Here is an 18,906-nt window from a genome sequence, read left to right on the forward strand (position 1 = left end):
TTTCCTTGTGGTAGTGATGTTCACACTCGCGTGATGCCTTTTCAAGTGCGTTAACAAGTTTGAAGTGTTGCCAGAAACATACCCGATCATTCCTGAGCAACACCGGCACACTGCTTTGGTCTTATCGACTAGTCTTTGGTCTTATCGACTAGTCTTTGGTCTTATCGACTAGTCTTTGGTCTTATCGACTAGTCTTTGGTCTTATCGACTAGTCTTTGGTCTTATCGACTAGTCTTTGGTCTTATCGACTAGTCTTTGGTCTTATCGACTAGTCTTTGGTCTTATCGACTAGTCTTTGTCCGTTGACGTATTTCACTGGGAAACCAAAGTGTTCCAGGAGGAGGGCTCTTCAAGCTCCGGCTTGTCCGTACTGTCTATGGGCTTGTCTGCATTGGCCATGACGCTAGCTAGCGAGAGGCTGGGCTAAAGCGTGCTGTGTATGTTGTTGTACAGCGCGTGGTGTGTGATTTTTATTTTTTTCCCCAAACCACTTCAGTGGAAATCCCGCCCTGCAGTCGATTTCATTGGTTTAGGTTACAGTGACGGCGGGTAGGTTTAGAGATCAGTGTTTGGTGTCTGTACAGTGATTGACATGTTGACATGACCAATGAAAACTTTCCGCCACTTAATATGTTCGTGTGGAAACACGAAAATTTACCTATGTTCCGCACACAAAAGATTGCATTCGGCCGTTCGGTGCACACGTGCACCGTACCGAAAGCCCTGTACTGAAACGGTCCGGTACGAATACACGTACCGTTACACCCCTAGTATACAGTGTATTATTATTTCAACAACGGTATTGGATCGGTATCGGGAATCGACAGATACACAAAGCCCAGGCATCGGTATCGGGACTGAAAAAGTCGGATCGGCGCAACCTTAATTGCGATATCGATATTCATTTTGATATTTTTTAAACATATGTGAAATTACAAAAGTTATGGGAAAACTCAAAATAGATTCATAAAGTGGCCGTTTAGCTCAGTTGGTAGAGCAGGCGTACATGTACAGAGGCTTGTTCCTCGACGCAGAAGGTCCAGGATTGGAATCCGACCTGTGACGGTTTTCCTGCACGTCTTCCCCTCTCTCTCCCATTTCATCTCTCAGCTTTCCTGTCCAATAAAGGCAGAAATTCCCCCCCAAAAAAAATAATATTCATAAAAAAATACAAGGTTTATTTCAACTGACTGTCATATTGGACTGGTCCAACATGAATAAATAAATAAATAAATAAATAAATAAATAAATAAATAAATAAATAACGACCATGTCTACAGAACAGGACAGGTTCTACTGGTTGTACAGTAGGGTTGGGCATCGAGAATCGATTCCTACTTGGAATCGATTCAAAAATTAGGATTCCAGTGGAATCGTTTTAAGGATTTGGCTCCAAACCTGATCATGGGTTCCAAATTTTACATGCAACGCAAGTTTTGGTTTCCGTAGCGGCCAGGCGCTTGTTGGAGCACAGTAAGCAGCGCTCTAGTGTAGGGTTGGGTACCGAAACCCGGTTCCACTATGGAACCGGTTCCTACGCAAACGGTAGTATTCGGACCGGATTAGAACGCAAATTTCGGTTCCGACTGAAATATTTTCCCTCTGTCGCTCCGGACAGCGACAGACTCGCACGTGCCCGCTCGCGGTGTGAAGCGCGTGTCTGTGCTATTCTTGGACATGCACTCTACAATCACTGCTGATAGACGGCTTTTTGTAAACGTTCCGAAACGGACGTAAAAATATCACACTTTCTCTGTAGTTTACCGTTAGCTACAACCCTATTGTACAGTATAAAATAAATAAAGAGAACAGGACACAACTTTTCTTTCTCTTCTCTGATTCGTTCCGTTTAGTTGTCTCTATCTATTTCTTCACTTACACTGTCACTCTGTTGAAATATGCACCCACGTGGTACGCTCCATAGGGTTTGTCACGTAGTGGCCCCGTGCGCTGACGTGCACTAACATGTGCAGTTGGCACGGTAACTGGCCAACGAAACATGATCATTATAGCGTTTCAATCTCTAACCAGCCAATAGACGGGACGCAGCGCTCCACAATATAAACTAAATATTGCATACTTATCGCGACACTTTCGATATAATATTGCGTAATGTGATATCGCGATAACGATACCGAGTCGATATATCATGCACCCCTAATCTACGGCTACGCGTCATGCCTTGTGTTTGAGTTTCTTGTCCGTGGTGGCGAACACGACGGTGGCGGAGGCGTCCCAGCTGTTGGTGATCCAGGCTTTGGTTCCGTTCAGCACCCACTCGTCTCCGTCCTGATGGGCCACCGTGGAGGCCGCACCCGCGTCGCTGCCGTTACCTGGGAGATTAAATTAAAAAGACACATTTATGTCAAGTCACAGGGGGTGGACTTAAACCAGTTTAACATAAGATAGACTTTATTAATCCCACACTGGGGAAATTCCTGTGCTGCTACAGCAGCTCCATCCATCCATCCATCCATATAATACAAATACACATTAATTAGACATAGGAGAAAAATAAACATAAATTATAGGAAATGGAAAAATAGAATATTTATTATTATTATTATTATTATTATTATTATTATTATTATTATTATTATAATAATAATAATAATAATAATAATAATTATTATTATAATAATAATAATAGTAATAAAAACAACCGCATTTACACAATAAAAACCCTTATATAAACAGACAGTATATAAACAGATTTACAGATGAGTAAGGTGCGAATGAATAGAGATGACATATTGCACAGTGGAAGGTGACAAAGTAATAAATAAATGAATATGTATAGTGCAGAATATTGTCCAGTGATGGCTCATATTGCAGAAACAGCTAGTAGTGCTAAGTTTGCTGGATTTGGAAAACACACGTTTCTAAAAGCCTTTAGGATATAATTTTTATCAGTCACCAACTGAAGTATAAGCATTGTTTTCTGTTGGATACATTCTGAGAGCCCTTATATCATAATTTGTTGTATGGATGTGATATCATTGCTTTCTTTTTATCATCTGGAGCAGCGAAGAAGAATTGGATTTCCGGTTTGGTCTGCTAGCTTGCAGTTGCTTATAGGCTGGGTACCGAATTCAATACTTTTTAGACACCGACCGAATTGCCTCCTAAGTACCGAAAAATGCCTCGTCATTCAATACCCAATTTCAACACCCTAAGGTGTAAATCTCATCAGTGTCAGTGAGCCAATCAGCAGACAGCATGCTTCTACCAAGATCTAACAATGTCTGTGATTGGCTGTCTAACGTTACACGTCGTAGAGACACGCAGGAAAAACTCGACGTTACACAGAGACGCGTTTACGTAGTAGGAGAAAGATAAAAAGATTTGTGCTGTAGGGTGTAATCAAAGTCATGTCATCTGTATCGGTACCTGTATCGAAAATATTTGAACAATACCCAGATCTAGTTGCTTAATCGGTCTTCATTTTAGATCAACAGTTTAAAAGATTTGTGTGCGTTTTCGAGACGCGGCGAGTCGAGTCAGACGCCCCTGATTTGCATAAAGTAGCCTGGATTTAACTTTATGCAAATGAGCAACTCAACGCTCTCGAAAGTCGTCGCAACGCTACCAGAATGCATTGCCCGGCTGCTTACAGAGACAATAAATGCAGGATTTTTTCCGCCATTATAAGGTTTAGGTGCAGCACCTAACCCCTAAGAATGAATGTAACTAAAATACTTTTCTCAGATCTATTGATGGTAGTTGGACTTCTTTAGCAAGTTTCCTCTTTAAGCGTTTTGAGTGGTATTAATTTATGATCTGCTCTGGCTTTTCCATCATTTTAGACACAGATATGGTGATAATAACGGTGCAAAATGGTGAAAAAGAGACGCAAAACTACCAAAAAGGGGACACAATCGACTATAAAGAGACGCCAAATGACCACAGGGACCCAAAAAGAAAACAGAAATGGCCAAAAGAAACAAAATGTATGGGGAAATTGCATTTTTTTTAAATGAAAAACCATCACATTTCTTTTGAGGAAGGACGCTTAAACCCTCCGCCAAATACGTGCACCCAAGTCTTCCACAGAGCTAGGGGAAAACACTGTAAATGGGATGAGGAAATGACGCTGCCAGTGCACACGCACCATGATAATGTGTCTTATGTCATATCCGTCAGTGGCGCGTGTACACGTGTACATGTGTGTGCGAGGTGTTTTACCTGGCTCACTGAGGGCGAAGCAGCCCACCTTCTCTCCGGTGGTGAACGGCGTGATCCACTGCATTTTCTGTTCTTCTGTTCCGTTCTTCAGTATCGGCCCGATGTAGAGAGACTGAGAGCAGAACAGGACAATAAACACCGGCACTTATGGCGTTTTTCCACTACATGGAACCTGCTCGACTCGCCTCTACGCTACTCGCCATTTTTGGTTTTCCATTAGAGATGTTCCGATACTGCCTAAAACGCTGGTATCGGTATCGGGAAGTACTGGAGTTTATGCACCAATCCGATACCACGTGATAAAGTCCTAAAGAAGATCTACGTTAAAGTAGTTTATTTATGTTCTTTTTCCGTTATAACTGACTGTCAAACTGGAGAATTAAAGAAAGTTCTGGGGCGTTCATTGTTTGTGATTGTTCACGTTTCACAAAGAGTTTAACCTGAGCCAGACTGACAACAAAGATAGAAATCATATCACATCCATACAGGGATAGTAGTATACAGCTGTTATACATCATATCATCCATACAGGGATAGTAGTATACAGCTGTTCTACATCATATCATCCATACAGAGATAGTAGTATACAGCTGTTATACATCATATCATCCATACAGAGATAGTAGTATACAGCTGTTATACATCATATCATCCATACAGGGATAGTAGTATACAGCTGTTATACATCATATCACCCATACAGAGATAGTAGTATACAGCTGTTAAAACATCATTAAATATATGACACACTGGTATTGCACCAGTACTCGGTATCGGCCGATACGCAAGTTCAGGTATCAGAATCGGGAAGCAAAAAATGATATAGGACTATCTCTAGTTTCCATTCTGATAAAAAGTCCCCGATACCTGCCAACAGGTACTTTATTTAGTACCACCTCTGTCGAGGTTCCCAGCGAGCTGAGGCGATACCAAAAGGTGACGTGAAAACCTGCAGACTACTGATTGGTCGGAGAGAATCGTCACTAATCACTGCGTCATCATTGCTATAACGACAGACGGGGGTGTCCTGAAGAAACCTGCCATTTTTAAATAGTTTAGTTAGCGGTGTTTTTTTTTTTGCTGCCTCCAGCTTCTTTAGAAACTAAACTTTGTCTTCTGGCAAACAGCCACATGCCGAGAATCAAAAACACTACACACCTTCGACTACGGGTGTGTGTGTGTGTGTGTGTGTGTGTGTGTGTGTGTGTGTGTAATGATTGGGTCGTGTAAACGTGTGGATGTTACGGGAGAGAGAGAGAGAGAAGCTTCTGTATACAGGGGGATGTATGACTGCTGCAGTACTATTTATTTATTTATTGTCTATTGTATGTTTAGTTTTTAATTTATTATTTTATAACATTACATTATATAGATTGCGTGCTAATGCACTTTTTAAGTTAGTTTAACCCTTAATGGATGGGTTGGCTGTAAAACTGAATTGCCCCTTTGGGGATTAATAAAGTTATCTGAATCTTAATTAATCAAAATGTAATCGTGATTATGATTTCGGCTCCCAAAAACTGAATAATCGAGAAAAACTCATTAACTGGTCTGAGTCGTGTCAGCAGCTGCAGCCGCCCACGGCGAGCCAGAAGTGACTCACTGTTAGTACGGGTGTAATGATTCAGAGCCGATTGCTGGGAATTGGCTAATAAGGATTGATGATTGACACCGGGATGAACTGACTGTTAATCTAGTTTTGATTGAAATGAACACATTAGCTTGGGATTGCCGTTTTACATGTGAAAATATATTGGCTCTATACACGCTAAAGCTCATTACGTTTTGCAAGTAAACTCTTACTTTCTCTTGTGTTCTGAATGAAAAAATTAAGTTTAAATAGGAAAAAGTATTAAGGCAAATTTCACAGTTGTTTTTTTTTCCTTTTCCACAGTTTTTAAGTTCAATAATTGCAACATTTTACCAGAAGTCTACGAGTAATCGTGTTAAATTATCGTGATTTCAATATTGACCGAAACAATCATGATTATATTTTTTTCCATAATCGAGCAGGGTTTCGACCTTCGACGTTCTGTGTGTGTGTGTGTGTGTGTGTGTGTGTGTGTGTGTGTGTGTGTGTGTGTGTGTGTGTGTGTGTGTGTGTGTGTGTGTTGCGTTAGGTTGCGGCAGTTTCCAGCAGCGGCGCTATGACGACCAGCCACGCTCGCCTCACGCATGAGGCGGTACTGAATCTGCAACGGAAAAAGGAGGACCGCGGCCGAGTAGAGCAGAGCTGGTACTAGCTGTGGGTAAGCGCCATATCAGAACATCAGGGCTACACGATATGAGGAAGATATGCGATAACTGTGTTAAATACCGTGATAACGAGATTACCTGCGATAAATAAACAGATATTAAAGTGTCCTTGGTTCTGCTGCTTTCAGTATTCTGCTAAAATACAACAAACTGCTTGTTGGATTTAAAACTAATGAAAGGAAATCATTTCCAACTTTCTTTAAAGTGCCCATATTATGAAAAAAATCACTTTTTCTGGGATTTGGGGTGTTATGTTGTGTCTCTGGTGCTTCCACACACATACAAACTTTGAAAAAAATCCATCCATGCTGTTTAGAGTGAGATACGGTTTCTGAATGTGTCCTGCCTTCAGTCTCTGGGTGAGCTGTTCAAAATCGGCACGGCTTGCTGATAATCAGGCGTCGGGCCATCTGGCGAGGTCCGTGACTCGAGTCTGTTCGGTGTGTCCCGTGCCGTCGGCCGTCTGAGGAGCCGTCGGCCTTCATTTTGGCCGACCTGACATGTTCAGTCGGAGACAGGACAGTCGGGACTCACCCGGAAATGGGGAGCGGATGAGCCTCTCAAAATCTGACAAAAATCTTTTAAACTGACCTTTGTTGATCTGAAATGAAGACAGATTCAGCAACTGCACGGCCTATTTCTCTCTTAAAATGTTTTCAGAAACACGTTTCGGTGAACTATTTTAGTCCAATATGAGATCGTATTCTGAAAAAGTCGCCATGACAGTCTGGCTGTGAATTTCCGGAGAAAAAAGAACCACGTGACGCGTTCTTCCAATCAGCTGCCGGTTTTCATTTTCTGGGAAATAATCATTTAATGGAAACAATACAGAGCAGCGCCGCCTGCTGCTATGGAGACGTATTACGTTTCGCGCACGTGCAGAGCGTACGCTCAAGTCGGCGTCGCCTCAGTGTGTTCTGAGGCATTTTTTGGACCTCGGGACCCGACTGATCAGTCCGACTGGCTTTACTGCCGACGGTCGGCCGTCTGGTTGGTGTGTCAGGGCCCTTAGGCTGAATCCCATTTCTCTGTCTTACCCCTAGCCCTTGTCCCTTGAAAACCGAGTGGTAAGGGCTAGGGGTGAACGGCACTTGGTTACGTCATCATACATACTTTTTGTAATTTGCAATAAATATTTGTATACACACACACTGCATGGTGTGTTGTGTATCTGTTTCAGTTATCACTGTTTTTACTCTGCATTGCTATTTGTAGTCGTTGTGAATACGCAGGCCACAAGAAGGTTGAGGTTGTTTTTAGTTGTTGTTGGGTCACTTTTACTCACAACATGCTAACTGGCAACAAAGGATTCCATTCACTATGCTAAGCTAAGCTAGCGCCGGCGCTGCCGGACTAAGACAATGCATGCAATGAGACAAAGAAAATGCGTTTGCCCACCTATCTAAATCTACGAACATTGAATTGAATATAAAAAAGGCAGCGCTACAGCTGAACGATTAATCATTTACAAATAGAAATTGAGATTTGATAGAATGCGATTAGCTAATCGCAAAGACCGCTATTAATGGAATGTGCAATTTTTATTTTGTTTTACTATATTTAACATGAATGTAGAAGGTGTAATATGTAGATGCTGCTGTTGAACTGAGGCGTATCAGACATGTTCTGTGTTTGACTGTTGAATGTTTCACGCTTACTAAAAGAAATCATCCCTGCATGAGAACATAGAGAAGCGGTTTAATGGGGTCTCGTGTTATAATGCTCCATGACATGTTTTATGTGTTCCACAGTGAATATTGTGGAATACATTAGCTGAACTTTTATGTTAAATTGCAATATCTGACAGAAGAAAAAATAAATAAAATCGCAATTAAGATTTTTTTTTTACCCCCCTCCAAAATCGTTCAGCTCAAGGCACCACTAAAAAAAAAGAATTACTGCGACATTTCAAAGTGCAGTTTTTCTGGGGCGGCCTCCAGCTCACCCAGTAAGAGCGTGCGCCCCATGTAGGCTGAGTCCTTTGCAGCGGCGCGGGTTCAAATCCAACCTGCTGCCCTTTGCTGCGTGTCATCCCCCATCTCTCTCCCACTAGACAGGAAAGTCTATCCACTGTCACTATCAAATAAAAGGGAAAAAATGCCCCAAAAAATAATCTTTAAAAAAAAAAAAAAGTGCAGTTTTTCTGCTGATATTTTCTTTCAACTAAGGCCTCCTGTACACTGGCTGCGTGGCGTGTCCGTTTTTATTTCAGCTCCCATGTTAACAGGTTAGAGCGTGCACGTTGCCTGCGTGACACGCCGAAAACACGTGACTGCTAGAAATAGAACCGACGCCTATTTAGTTAATATGTCATTTTGACACGGATACATGTTAATAAATGACATTTTGATGTTTGAAAGTCTCTAGGTTTTGACATAAATGCAGATATAAATGTCATTAAAAAAAAATAATAATAATTATTGATTTTCAAATATTGCACCTGTCAATATAGAACGAAATATTCTGTAGCCTATTTTGCCGTCAATACTGCCGACGTTGTCTTTGCTGTAATCAAATCAGAATATATTTATGTTTAATATGAAGTATACTACTGCTTGAGTGCAGTAAATCAATGGGAAACATACATGTGTACAGACAAGACTAGCAGCAGCAGCAGCAGCAGCAGCAGCGCCACGTCAGACACGTTTCTGGTGTGTAAAGACACAGAAAACACCACGCAGCCGCCACGCAACAGAAACGCCACGCTCACGCGCGCAGCATGTGGCCGGCCTAACAACAAATCTCTGAGTGTCTTTCGCGACGTGTGGCAGCCTTTCGCGATGCGTTCATTGCGCCAGTTGATATTGCGATGACGATACAAAAACGATGTATTGTGCAGCCCTAGACAGAATATCACACCCGCTCTACACAGACCGTACTCACATTATTTACAGACACCACGACTCCCGTGCTGGCGCAGCCTCGGCTGATTTCCTCCATAGCCAGACTGTACGCCAGGTAGTCCATCCCGGCTCCACCCAGCTCCTCGGGGACCTCCATGGCCATCACCCCCATTGCCCCCAACTCCTGGATCTGGAACAGCATTCACGCGTTTCATACCTTAACCCTCATGTTAGCCCTGGGTCAAATTTGACCTATTCAATATCTTAGCTTCAGCGCCAAATTATCTCTTTATACATCGCTCTAGACAATATTTGGACGTCACTATACAGAAAGCTGAGTTTGTTCTGAACATTTTGATATGAAACACACGAGGATCAGTTGCAATTACCTTAAAAATGTAAACGTAAGAAGATGTGTGAAACAGTGTGCAGCTCTGTACCTGTTTGGCAGGGTAAGAATGCTTCTTGTCCAGCCTGGCAGCGATGGGGGACAGTTCTCTGTCGGCGAAGTCTCTGCAGGTCTGTCTAAGAAGCTGATGAGTCTCCGGTAACTCTGCCAGCTGGGACAGACTTCGACAACCAGCGAGACACACGGCGAGAGCTAAAGGGACAGAAAAATACCAACGGTTCAATACCACAGAGTCACCGATGTTCAGTGAGGTTGGCAACAGACGGTCCGTCACTTTGGTCCAGATTGGAACATCTCAACAACTTATAAAAAAAAAATACAATATGCATGAATAGTATAGGAGGGAGGGGAAGATGAGTGGGGAGGAGAGAGGGAGTGGGGCAGGAGGGAGGGGAAGATGAGGGGGGAGGAGAGAGAGGCGAGTCGAGCTGGACGGCCCCGATTTGCATAAAGTAGCCTGGATTTAACTTTATGCAAATATATAAAAATCTACGGGGAAATACCTTCTTTTTTAAATTGAAAAACGTCACATATTCTTGAGGAAAGGATGCCTAAACCCCTCGCCAAATACACGCACATAAGTCTTCCCCAAAGCTAGAGACAACACTGCAGACATTCGGCTTTAGTGCTGCACCTAAATCTTATTATGGCTGGGGGAAAACCCAGAGAGATATAGATATAGATATAGAGACAGATATAGATATAGATATAGATAGACAGACAGATAAAGATAGAGATAGACAGACATAGAGACAGACAGACAGACAGACAGACAGACAGATAGAGACAGAGACAGATAGACAGACAGATAGACAGACAGATATAGAGACAGACATATAGAGACAGACAGACAGATATAGAGACAGACAGACAGATATAGAGACAGACAGACAGATATAGAGACAGATAGACAGACAGATATAGAGACAGATAGACAGATATAGAGACAGATAGACAGATATAGAGACAGACAGACAGATATAGAGACAGATATAGAGACAGACAGACAGATATAGAGACAGATAGACAGACAGATATAGAGACAGATAGACAGATATAGAGACAGATAGACAGATATAGAGACAGATAGACAGATATAGAGACAGACAGACAGATATAGAGACAGATATAGAGACAGACAGACAGATATAGAGACAGACAGATATAGAGACAGAGACAGATAGAGACAGATAGACAGACAGATATAGAGACAGATAGACATAGAGACAGATATAGAGACAGACAGACAGACAGACAGACGCGTTTGTCAAATCCACTTTATCATTCTGTGATTTGATGCTTTGATTAACTGGTCTGAGTCGTGTCAGCAGCTGCTGCCACAAAGACGCCCACGGCGAGCCAGAAGTGACACGCTGCGTTAGTACGGGTGTAATGATTCAGAGCTCACGCTCTCATATGATCACATTTGATGGGAATCACTTTTGACTTAATTGGCTGTCAGGACAAGGGGAAATATAGGAAGTGCAGAGAACGTCAAAATACAACATTATATTACCAATATTGTGATATTGAATGCCGTGACGGCTCCTAGGCCTCAAGACCTATTAAGTCCCTTTGGTTGCTGGGATCTGGGGATTGGCTAAGATCTGGGGATAGGCTAAGATCTGGTGATTGGCTAAGATCTGGGGATTGGCTAAGATCTGGGGATTGGCTAAGATCTGGGGATTGGCTAAGATCTGGGGATTGGCTAAGATCTGGTGATAGGCTAAGATCTGGGGATTGGCTAAGATCTGGGGATTGGCTAAGATCTGGGGATAGGCTAAGATCTGGTGATAGGCTAAGATCTGGGGATTGGCTAAGATCTGGGGATTGGCTAAGATCTGGGGATTGGCTAAGATCTGGTGATAGGCTAAGATCTGGTGATAGGCTAAGATCTGGGGATTGGCTAAGATCTGGGGATAGGCTAAGATCTGGTGATAGGCTAAGATCTGGGGATTGGCTAAGATCTGGGGATTGGCTAAGATCTGGGGATTGGCTAAGATCTGGGGATTGGCTAAGATCTGGGGATTGGCTAAGATCTGGGGATTGGCTAATAAGGACTGATGATTAATGATGAATGATAAATGGACCTTTTTCACAGCAGACATTTGGACTTGTCATAGTAGGTAAAGCACAGCTGAAATTGATAACCTTAAAGATGAACTGAACTGAAAGAATAAACGTTGATAATGTGTTGGTTATGATAAATAAAAATAAATTACACAAAAAATTTTAATTAAAAAAAATCAATATAGCTTTTTTTAAGCAACACAAAAAATACGTTTGTTAGTATTAGAACGCTGACAATTTCGATGACGTCACTGGCATGGTAGGACCTGCGAAGCAGGGCTGCCACCTCTTAGTCGATTAGTCAACTAATCGGTCGTTTTGGTCTTAGTCAACTAAGATTTCTTTAGCTGATGAGTCATTTTTTATGGTTATTCATGCTTAATTACTCATTTCCAAGAGACTTATGAGCACATTTCTGGTAAACACAAGATTTAAAGTGGTGCTTTTGCAGGATTAATTGTGTAGAAACTCAGTTTTACAGATGGTTCATTAACTACATTTATATTGTGCTTTTCTAGTCTTAACCACCTCTCAAAGAGCCCAGCTCTGTCGATTACATCAACTAATCCATTAAATCGACAAAATCATATAAGTGTTAGTCGACTAAGAATTTCTTTAGTCGAGGACAGCCCTACTGCGAAGGCTACAGTGCAGCATATTAAATACACATGAAAATGAGTATTGAGAGGGCGCTGCCGGAGCATGGACACTGCAACTGAATCCATCTGTTGCAGAGAGGTCAACCTGGACCATTTACCTGTCATGCACTCTCATTTATTGTATCCAAGCACATTATGCATTTTAGGGAATAGAGACTGCTTATATATCATGTGCATTTAGAGAAAATAGAAAAGGTCCTGTGCGTTTTAGAAAATCGAGGCAGATAAATGGAAAATGTGATTGGATGAATTCATCCAATGGGATCGCTTGTTAAGTTAGCTGCACGCATCGATAGCTCAGTTCCATCAAGTGTCCCAGTGAGCTATTTCAGTGAGTCAGCATGCACCATACCAGGGCCTCTCCTAAGGGGAATGCAGCCATCATTAATGGTTTTTAATACACCTGTGCTTTTCCTACTATGACATGTCAACATGGCTGCCGTGAAAAAGGTCTATAGGAGAGCCTGGGCAGTCACTCTTCCTCTCTCCCTCTTCAAGGTTGCTTGGTTGGTTTGGATTTTGGGTTGAGTCACGTTTGCGTTCCAACATTGCTACACCTACACATCCATACACTACACACGTTACTGATAAACTGATAGCACGTTTACTTTTGCTTATTTACATAAATTAGATTTGATTGAGCAAACGTGTGTTGTCCACATTGTGTCATACCTTTGAGCCAGGTCATGACAATGCAAATTTGCACAATTGGCGTCAATGGAGAGGAAAGTCAGGGGTGTAATGTACAAACGTGTTACTGTAATGTAGGTAGATTTCACTTTGGGCTCTCTTTCTTTTACTATTTTCTGACAAATTGAAAAAAATAGACCGGTAGAGTTGTCTGTAATGAAAATTTGTGCAGAAATAAACACAAGTTGATTACCGGTAATTCATAGTTGAACTATTTTGATAATTGATTGAGTCACTTTTCGAGCAAATCCAGCAAAACGTTCTCTCGTCTCAGCTTCTCATATACTCTCTCATTCTCTGTCTCATATCACAGTAAACTGAAGATCTCTGGGTTTAACGCCGCCTTCCCTCTGGCACTTGAAATCAGCTCCGTAATACGCAAAACGCCGCCAGCGGACGTCGTACTACACCGTTGAAAAGCTTCGGAAGCGACTCACAAAAATGGCAGAGAGACTAGAAGGACTGATAAGTGTCTGAATGTACGATTCTCTCTGACCTCTCTTATACAGATATAAACAGAAAGGCTGCTGCGTGGAGAAACGCTGCCCAGGACGTTGACATGTCAGGTCGGTTAAATGTGATATAGCGGTATAATGTCAATAGTTAAATGTGATATAGGGTATAATGTCAATAGTTAAATGTGATATAGCGGTATAATGTCAATAGTTAAATGTGATATAGGGTATAATGTCAATAGTTAAATGTGATATAGGGTATAATGTCAATAGTTAAATGTGATATAGTGGTATAATGTCAATAGTTATTATATTGTGCTTTTTCACTCAACTACATTCGTCCGGCAACATAATTAAGCTAGCCTGGTTGACACCAGACCCTTCTCAGTTGTAACTGAGAAGGGTCTGGGGAAGGTTAATTCACAGCCCAATTCCGAAAAATAGGAAATGGGCTTGAATGGGCTCTTGGCAAGGGGGTCAGCTTCTCCTCGGACCACGAACCTCCTATGGCGCCATTTTGATGCTAATAAGCACTCACCTCCCGTTAGCATCCCATTGACTGCCATTCATTTTGGCGCCACTTTGACAGCGAATAACTTTACATCTGAAGAGTTTAAAGACTATTTGTCCATTGTTTATTTCTAAAGAAACACGACAATGTATAAAAGGCTCCATTACCTTGTACCTCACGTTATGGCTCCGTAGCAGACGTTTTTATAAAAATAGGCTAACGATTGGGTCATAACCACGAGACTTACTGTCTCATAGTAGAGGAATTACCGTATAGTACAGGAGAAGCTCTCAGGCAGTTTCGTCTCACATTAGCTGTTTAAGTTTAATTACTAATGTTAACTATCATTTTAGTGATCAATAATTAGCCTGTGTCTATGTTATCTCCTTACATATACCTACGCTCTCCGTCTCTGCTAGATTGGGAATGATTGAGATTTCTCTTGGCACAGCTACCAGAAGACTTCCAACTTTCAGACAGGTTGCTCACGTCACATCTACGTCGTCTCTCTCAGTTTGCAGCTGCGCAGTAACGCTCAGCCATCACCGGAAAAGTGCTTCTAAAGGCCTTCACTGGTCTCCGTCCAGAGACACGGGATCTGTTGGTCCATTCTTATATACAGTCTATGGCTCTTGGCCAGACGGACTTGCAGAGCAAATCTCAAATTTGCCCAAAGTTTGTCAAGGTTTTCGCAGGCTAGTATTAAGCGGGATCGCTGCAGTTGGCAGCGGCGAAACAAGCTACAATGTAAGTTAATAGGACAATTGTCCAGTTTGTATTTACCTTCACAAAAGTGCTCGTTTTGCCGCTGACAGACTCAGATTAATATTCTAAGTGTCTGACAACATTATGGAAAGGATTTCTAAGGAGGTCGACCTTTCTGTTAAAGAGTAAGATCCTTTTTTAAAACATAAAAACATCCGCGAAATTGTGTTCGCTAAACCCACCAGACGCCATGTAAATAAACAGTAATTTTAGCAACGTAAAGTACATTTTATTCAAAGTCGACAGAAACTAAATAAAACTATGAAAAGCTGTTTTGGGTCGTCTTTCCACCTTTCCAACCATCACAACTCTAGTTTGGTTGAAATAAACACATAGTTTACTGATTTACATGTGAAAATATGTTGGCTCTATACACGCTAAAAGTATTGCTTTTTTAAATGGAGTCTGGTGGGTTTAGCACTAGCGACTTCAGAGCCGTTTCTGGTTAAACAGAAGAAGTCTCAAAGAGGTTTTAAAGGTCTATCTCTGTAGGGATCCTTTCAATAATGTTGTCAAACACTTAGAATATTAATCTGAGTCTGTCAGCGGCAAAACGAGCACTTTTGTGAAGGTAAATACAAGCTGGACGATTGTCCTATTAACTTACATTGTAGCTTGTTTTGCCGCTGCCGACTGCAGCGATCTCGCTTAATACTGGACCAATGTCAAAGATTGTTGTTCCCATCAGTCAGACACAAAACTTACTTTTTAGACACAAAAACATAGGAAAATAGGGGGAAAAAACGGTAGTTACCCTTTAATTCAGCAGGAATCCAGAAACAATCAATACTTCTTTAGCTACATTTAGCTGATAATGCTTTTACTTAAGATAAAAGATCTGAATACTTCTTCCAAGACTGAAGAGTCCAATACAAAATACTGAAAAACTCTCGAGAGGAAAACATTAATTTCCTTTATCAAGTCCCCAATAACGCAGAGAATATGTAAGATTAACTAAAGAAAGCAAAAAATGTTTTAAATAAAGACTTTTACTTGTAGTGGAGTATCTTCACAGTGTGGTATTAGTACTTTTACTGCAGTAAAGGATCTGAATACTCCTTCCACCGCTGTCAGTAATCAATGTTTCTACTTTCCTGACGGTCACCTGAACGCAGCTCCAGCTCACTGGCTAGCTTTACGTTATTTAGGTGAAAGGTTATCCTCCTCTTCGTTAGTCACCTTCGTCTCAGTCTGACAGTTTTAAAACCATCAAAGAAACAAGACTAGTTGTTAAACTATTTGACAACAAGTTGCCATAGATGTCATGGCTGAAAATGAGTCGGTAACGGTTACTTAACTGTTTTTAACGGAGCTAACCGCAGCTAGCCTACTGACCTTATTTAGCCGAGGAGCTAGCTAACTGTAACTGTAACGTTAAATAACGTTAAAATGTTTCCCTTAAAGCTCACCACCGCGTTTCTTTTGTAAGTAACCAAAGCTGGCAACCATTTATATTTTCACCAACACGTTATTCAACGTGACGTTAGTTTCCTCGGGGTCTTTAACGTTACAGTTTACGTAGCAAGCTAAGCTAACTAACGTTAGGTTTGATATTGCTCTGTGGTATTTCCAGTATTTATCCTCACGAAGCTAATATGCTAACGTTAAACTAGCTAGCTAATGCAGGCACGTTTTGTTTCTTATTATAATTTTTCTCTACGTGTACTCACCTTTTCTTGCTTTAAAAAGTGCAGCCATGGCTCCTTTCTCTTGGCTTCAGGTAGCAAATAATCTTTCAATGAGTTTGACTGAGGTGTTATGAAGTACACTGCTGCCTTTACGTGCTGTCGGAATTATGGTTGTTGGGACGTGGGAGCAAAAGTTAAGTGAGTTCAAACTGCATTTGTTTTTCGTTTAAGAGACAATTTCCCTCGTGTACTAATAGAATACTACGGAAGAGGATTAGGAAATGTATTTGCGTTCTGATTTTTTTTATAAGTCGGAATTCTGAGTTTAAAGTTTTTACTCAAAGATCAGATTTTTGTCTCAGAATTCTCACATTAAACTCAGAACTCAAACACATTGTAACACATCACAAGTGATCCTAATTTTCTTCCGTAAAATACACTAATATAGCAATGCAACTGTATTATTTCATAACTCTCGAGCACCGATGGAGGAACTTCCGAGGTTCAGTGAAGGCAGCACGTGGCCCAGATTTAACAACTCTCCAAATATGTCAGGTAAACTCTCTTTCATTCAATTCAATGTAAGTCTCCTAATTAATTTCTCTGGTCGAAAAAGGACTGATAAAATCACAGCCAGGCTGTTAAAAGCGAAGACAGTAAAATAATAATTCATATTGATGTATTATTAAATCACAAAGGAACCAACTTTAGACTCAGTTACTACCCCACCTTCTGTTTATTTTCTGGTATAACTACTATGAAATAAATACTATGAGTTTTTCTTTCCCAATCTGATACCAGTGCGTAAAAAAAAAACATATATATATATATATATACATATTCATTTTCAACTGCTGTATAACCCTGTATGGATACGATGGACGTCCTGTTATTATTTAGTTTGACAATCAGTCATAATGGGAAAAAACATAAATAAACTACATTAAGGGACTGTTCGTTATTTAATTAAGGGGCCACCGGAGGAGTTTTGTGGCCTCTAACCTAAAAAGATATGACCCTCCCCTCGTCAGTAATAATTTTCCTATGACCCTCCAAAATGATTTGGAAAAAAAGGAATGACCCTCCCCTCGCGTGAAAGTTTGCACTTAGCAAAGACGTACAGATACCATTTGATTTTTACAACCATGACATACATGATTTAACCTCTGCATTCTCATCTTACACATCCCACTCCTCTGTTATGGTGTGGTGGCCATTTCAGTAGATTTACTCACTAACATTGTTGTTTATATATATATCTATGCTCCTGCCCCCCCAGCAGTATGGGGTCAGACCATCTGCTAGGGGGCCGAGACTGAGAGCTACATGGATAAATATGCACCAAACAAGCCACTTTGAAATTTTGCTCTTTTCATGAATAAAAAAGTTGGGTGACCCTCCCCTTAGCTTAAAATAAAAAGACATGTCCCTCCCCTATTTTCCTCCGGTGGTCCATTCCATAAATACCGAACGGTCCCTAAATTAGATTTTTTTCAGGGCTAATTTGTGTAGTATCGGATTGGTGCATAAACTCGCATACTCGCTGATAGTAGCAACATGTTTTTTTGTAAACTGAAACAGGGGGTAGATCCCATATCTCTTATTTAATAGCTCCTCGCTCCTCTGTCCTCAGCTGAACCGGAAGTTGTTCCGTCCCTCCTCAGTGAAGGCCGAGGTTCTTATTTCTGCCCCGAATAGCGAGGAGCGATCATCGAGGAGGGATCATCGAGGAGCTATAGGCGAGGAAACACGGGAGCAGCCTTCCCCGAAGCCGTGCAGCTGAAAGCCGTTGCTAACTCCGCCCAAACAGCTGACTTATTCATGTGATGCTTCAGAGGAAAGGACGTCTCATCCCTCTAAAGCCCCTGACACACCAGTGTTGTAATGTAACAAAGTACAAATACTTCACTACTGTACTTAAGTAGAATTTCCATGTATCTGTACTTTACTTCGTTATTTATATTTCCGGAAACTTTTACTTTTACCCCACTACATTTCCTAAATAAAATGTTTACTTTTACTCCACTACATCTCCCCTGAGCATCTTAGTTACTCGTTACTACAAAATATAATGAGGAGAAATAGCAGATTTGGCGAATCATTGCTCCTAAATTGCCAAGATAATGCTCCATTCCAGTTGGTGACCTAATGCCTGTTTGTTGCCAAGCGGTAAAAAAAAACAAAACCATAGGCCAAAACTAAAGAAGAAGAGGAGGAAGCAGAATGACTGATCGTGTCATGGAAGCATCTGCTGCAGGCTCTGCCGCCATGGTAACAGATGATGATCACCCTGACGACAGTGGTGATGAAGATAACGTTACACACCTTTGGCCATAAAGTTCATAATCAAAGTTTCTTTTTACTTTTACTTTTACGTCTAATACTTAAGTATATTTATTATCAGAAAATTACTTTTGATACTTAAGTACTGTAAA

At 41.2% G+C, this 18,906-nt stretch overlaps 1 protein-coding gene across 1 annotated transcript in view; it reads right to left on the reverse strand.

The window, feature by feature from the left end:
* Positions 1-16,642, reverse strand: part of acads (acyl-CoA dehydrogenase short chain) — a 29,216-nt gene extending 12,574 nt beyond the window's left edge. The window contains exons 1-5 of the mRNA XM_031287905.2: positions 16,514-16,642; positions 9,725-9,885; positions 9,325-9,474; positions 4,186-4,297; positions 2,182-2,333 (exon numbers count right to left, since the gene is read on the reverse strand). Coding sequence (XP_031143765.1) covers positions 2,182-2,333; positions 4,186-4,297; positions 9,325-9,474; positions 9,725-9,885; positions 16,514-16,541 — 603 coding nt within the window. The 5' untranslated portion in view covers positions 16,542-16,642. The remainder of the gene's footprint in view (positions 1-2,181; positions 2,334-4,185; positions 4,298-9,324; positions 9,475-9,724; positions 9,886-16,513) is intronic.
* Positions 16,643-18,906: the final 2,264 nt, after the last annotated feature.

The sequence above is a fragment of the Sander lucioperca genome, chromosome 14, assembly GCF_008315115.2.
Source record: "Sander lucioperca isolate FBNREF2018 chromosome 14, SLUC_FBN_1.2, whole genome shotgun sequence".
NCBI classification, from domain to species: domain Eukaryota; kingdom Metazoa; phylum Chordata; class Actinopteri; order Perciformes; family Percidae; genus Sander; species Sander lucioperca.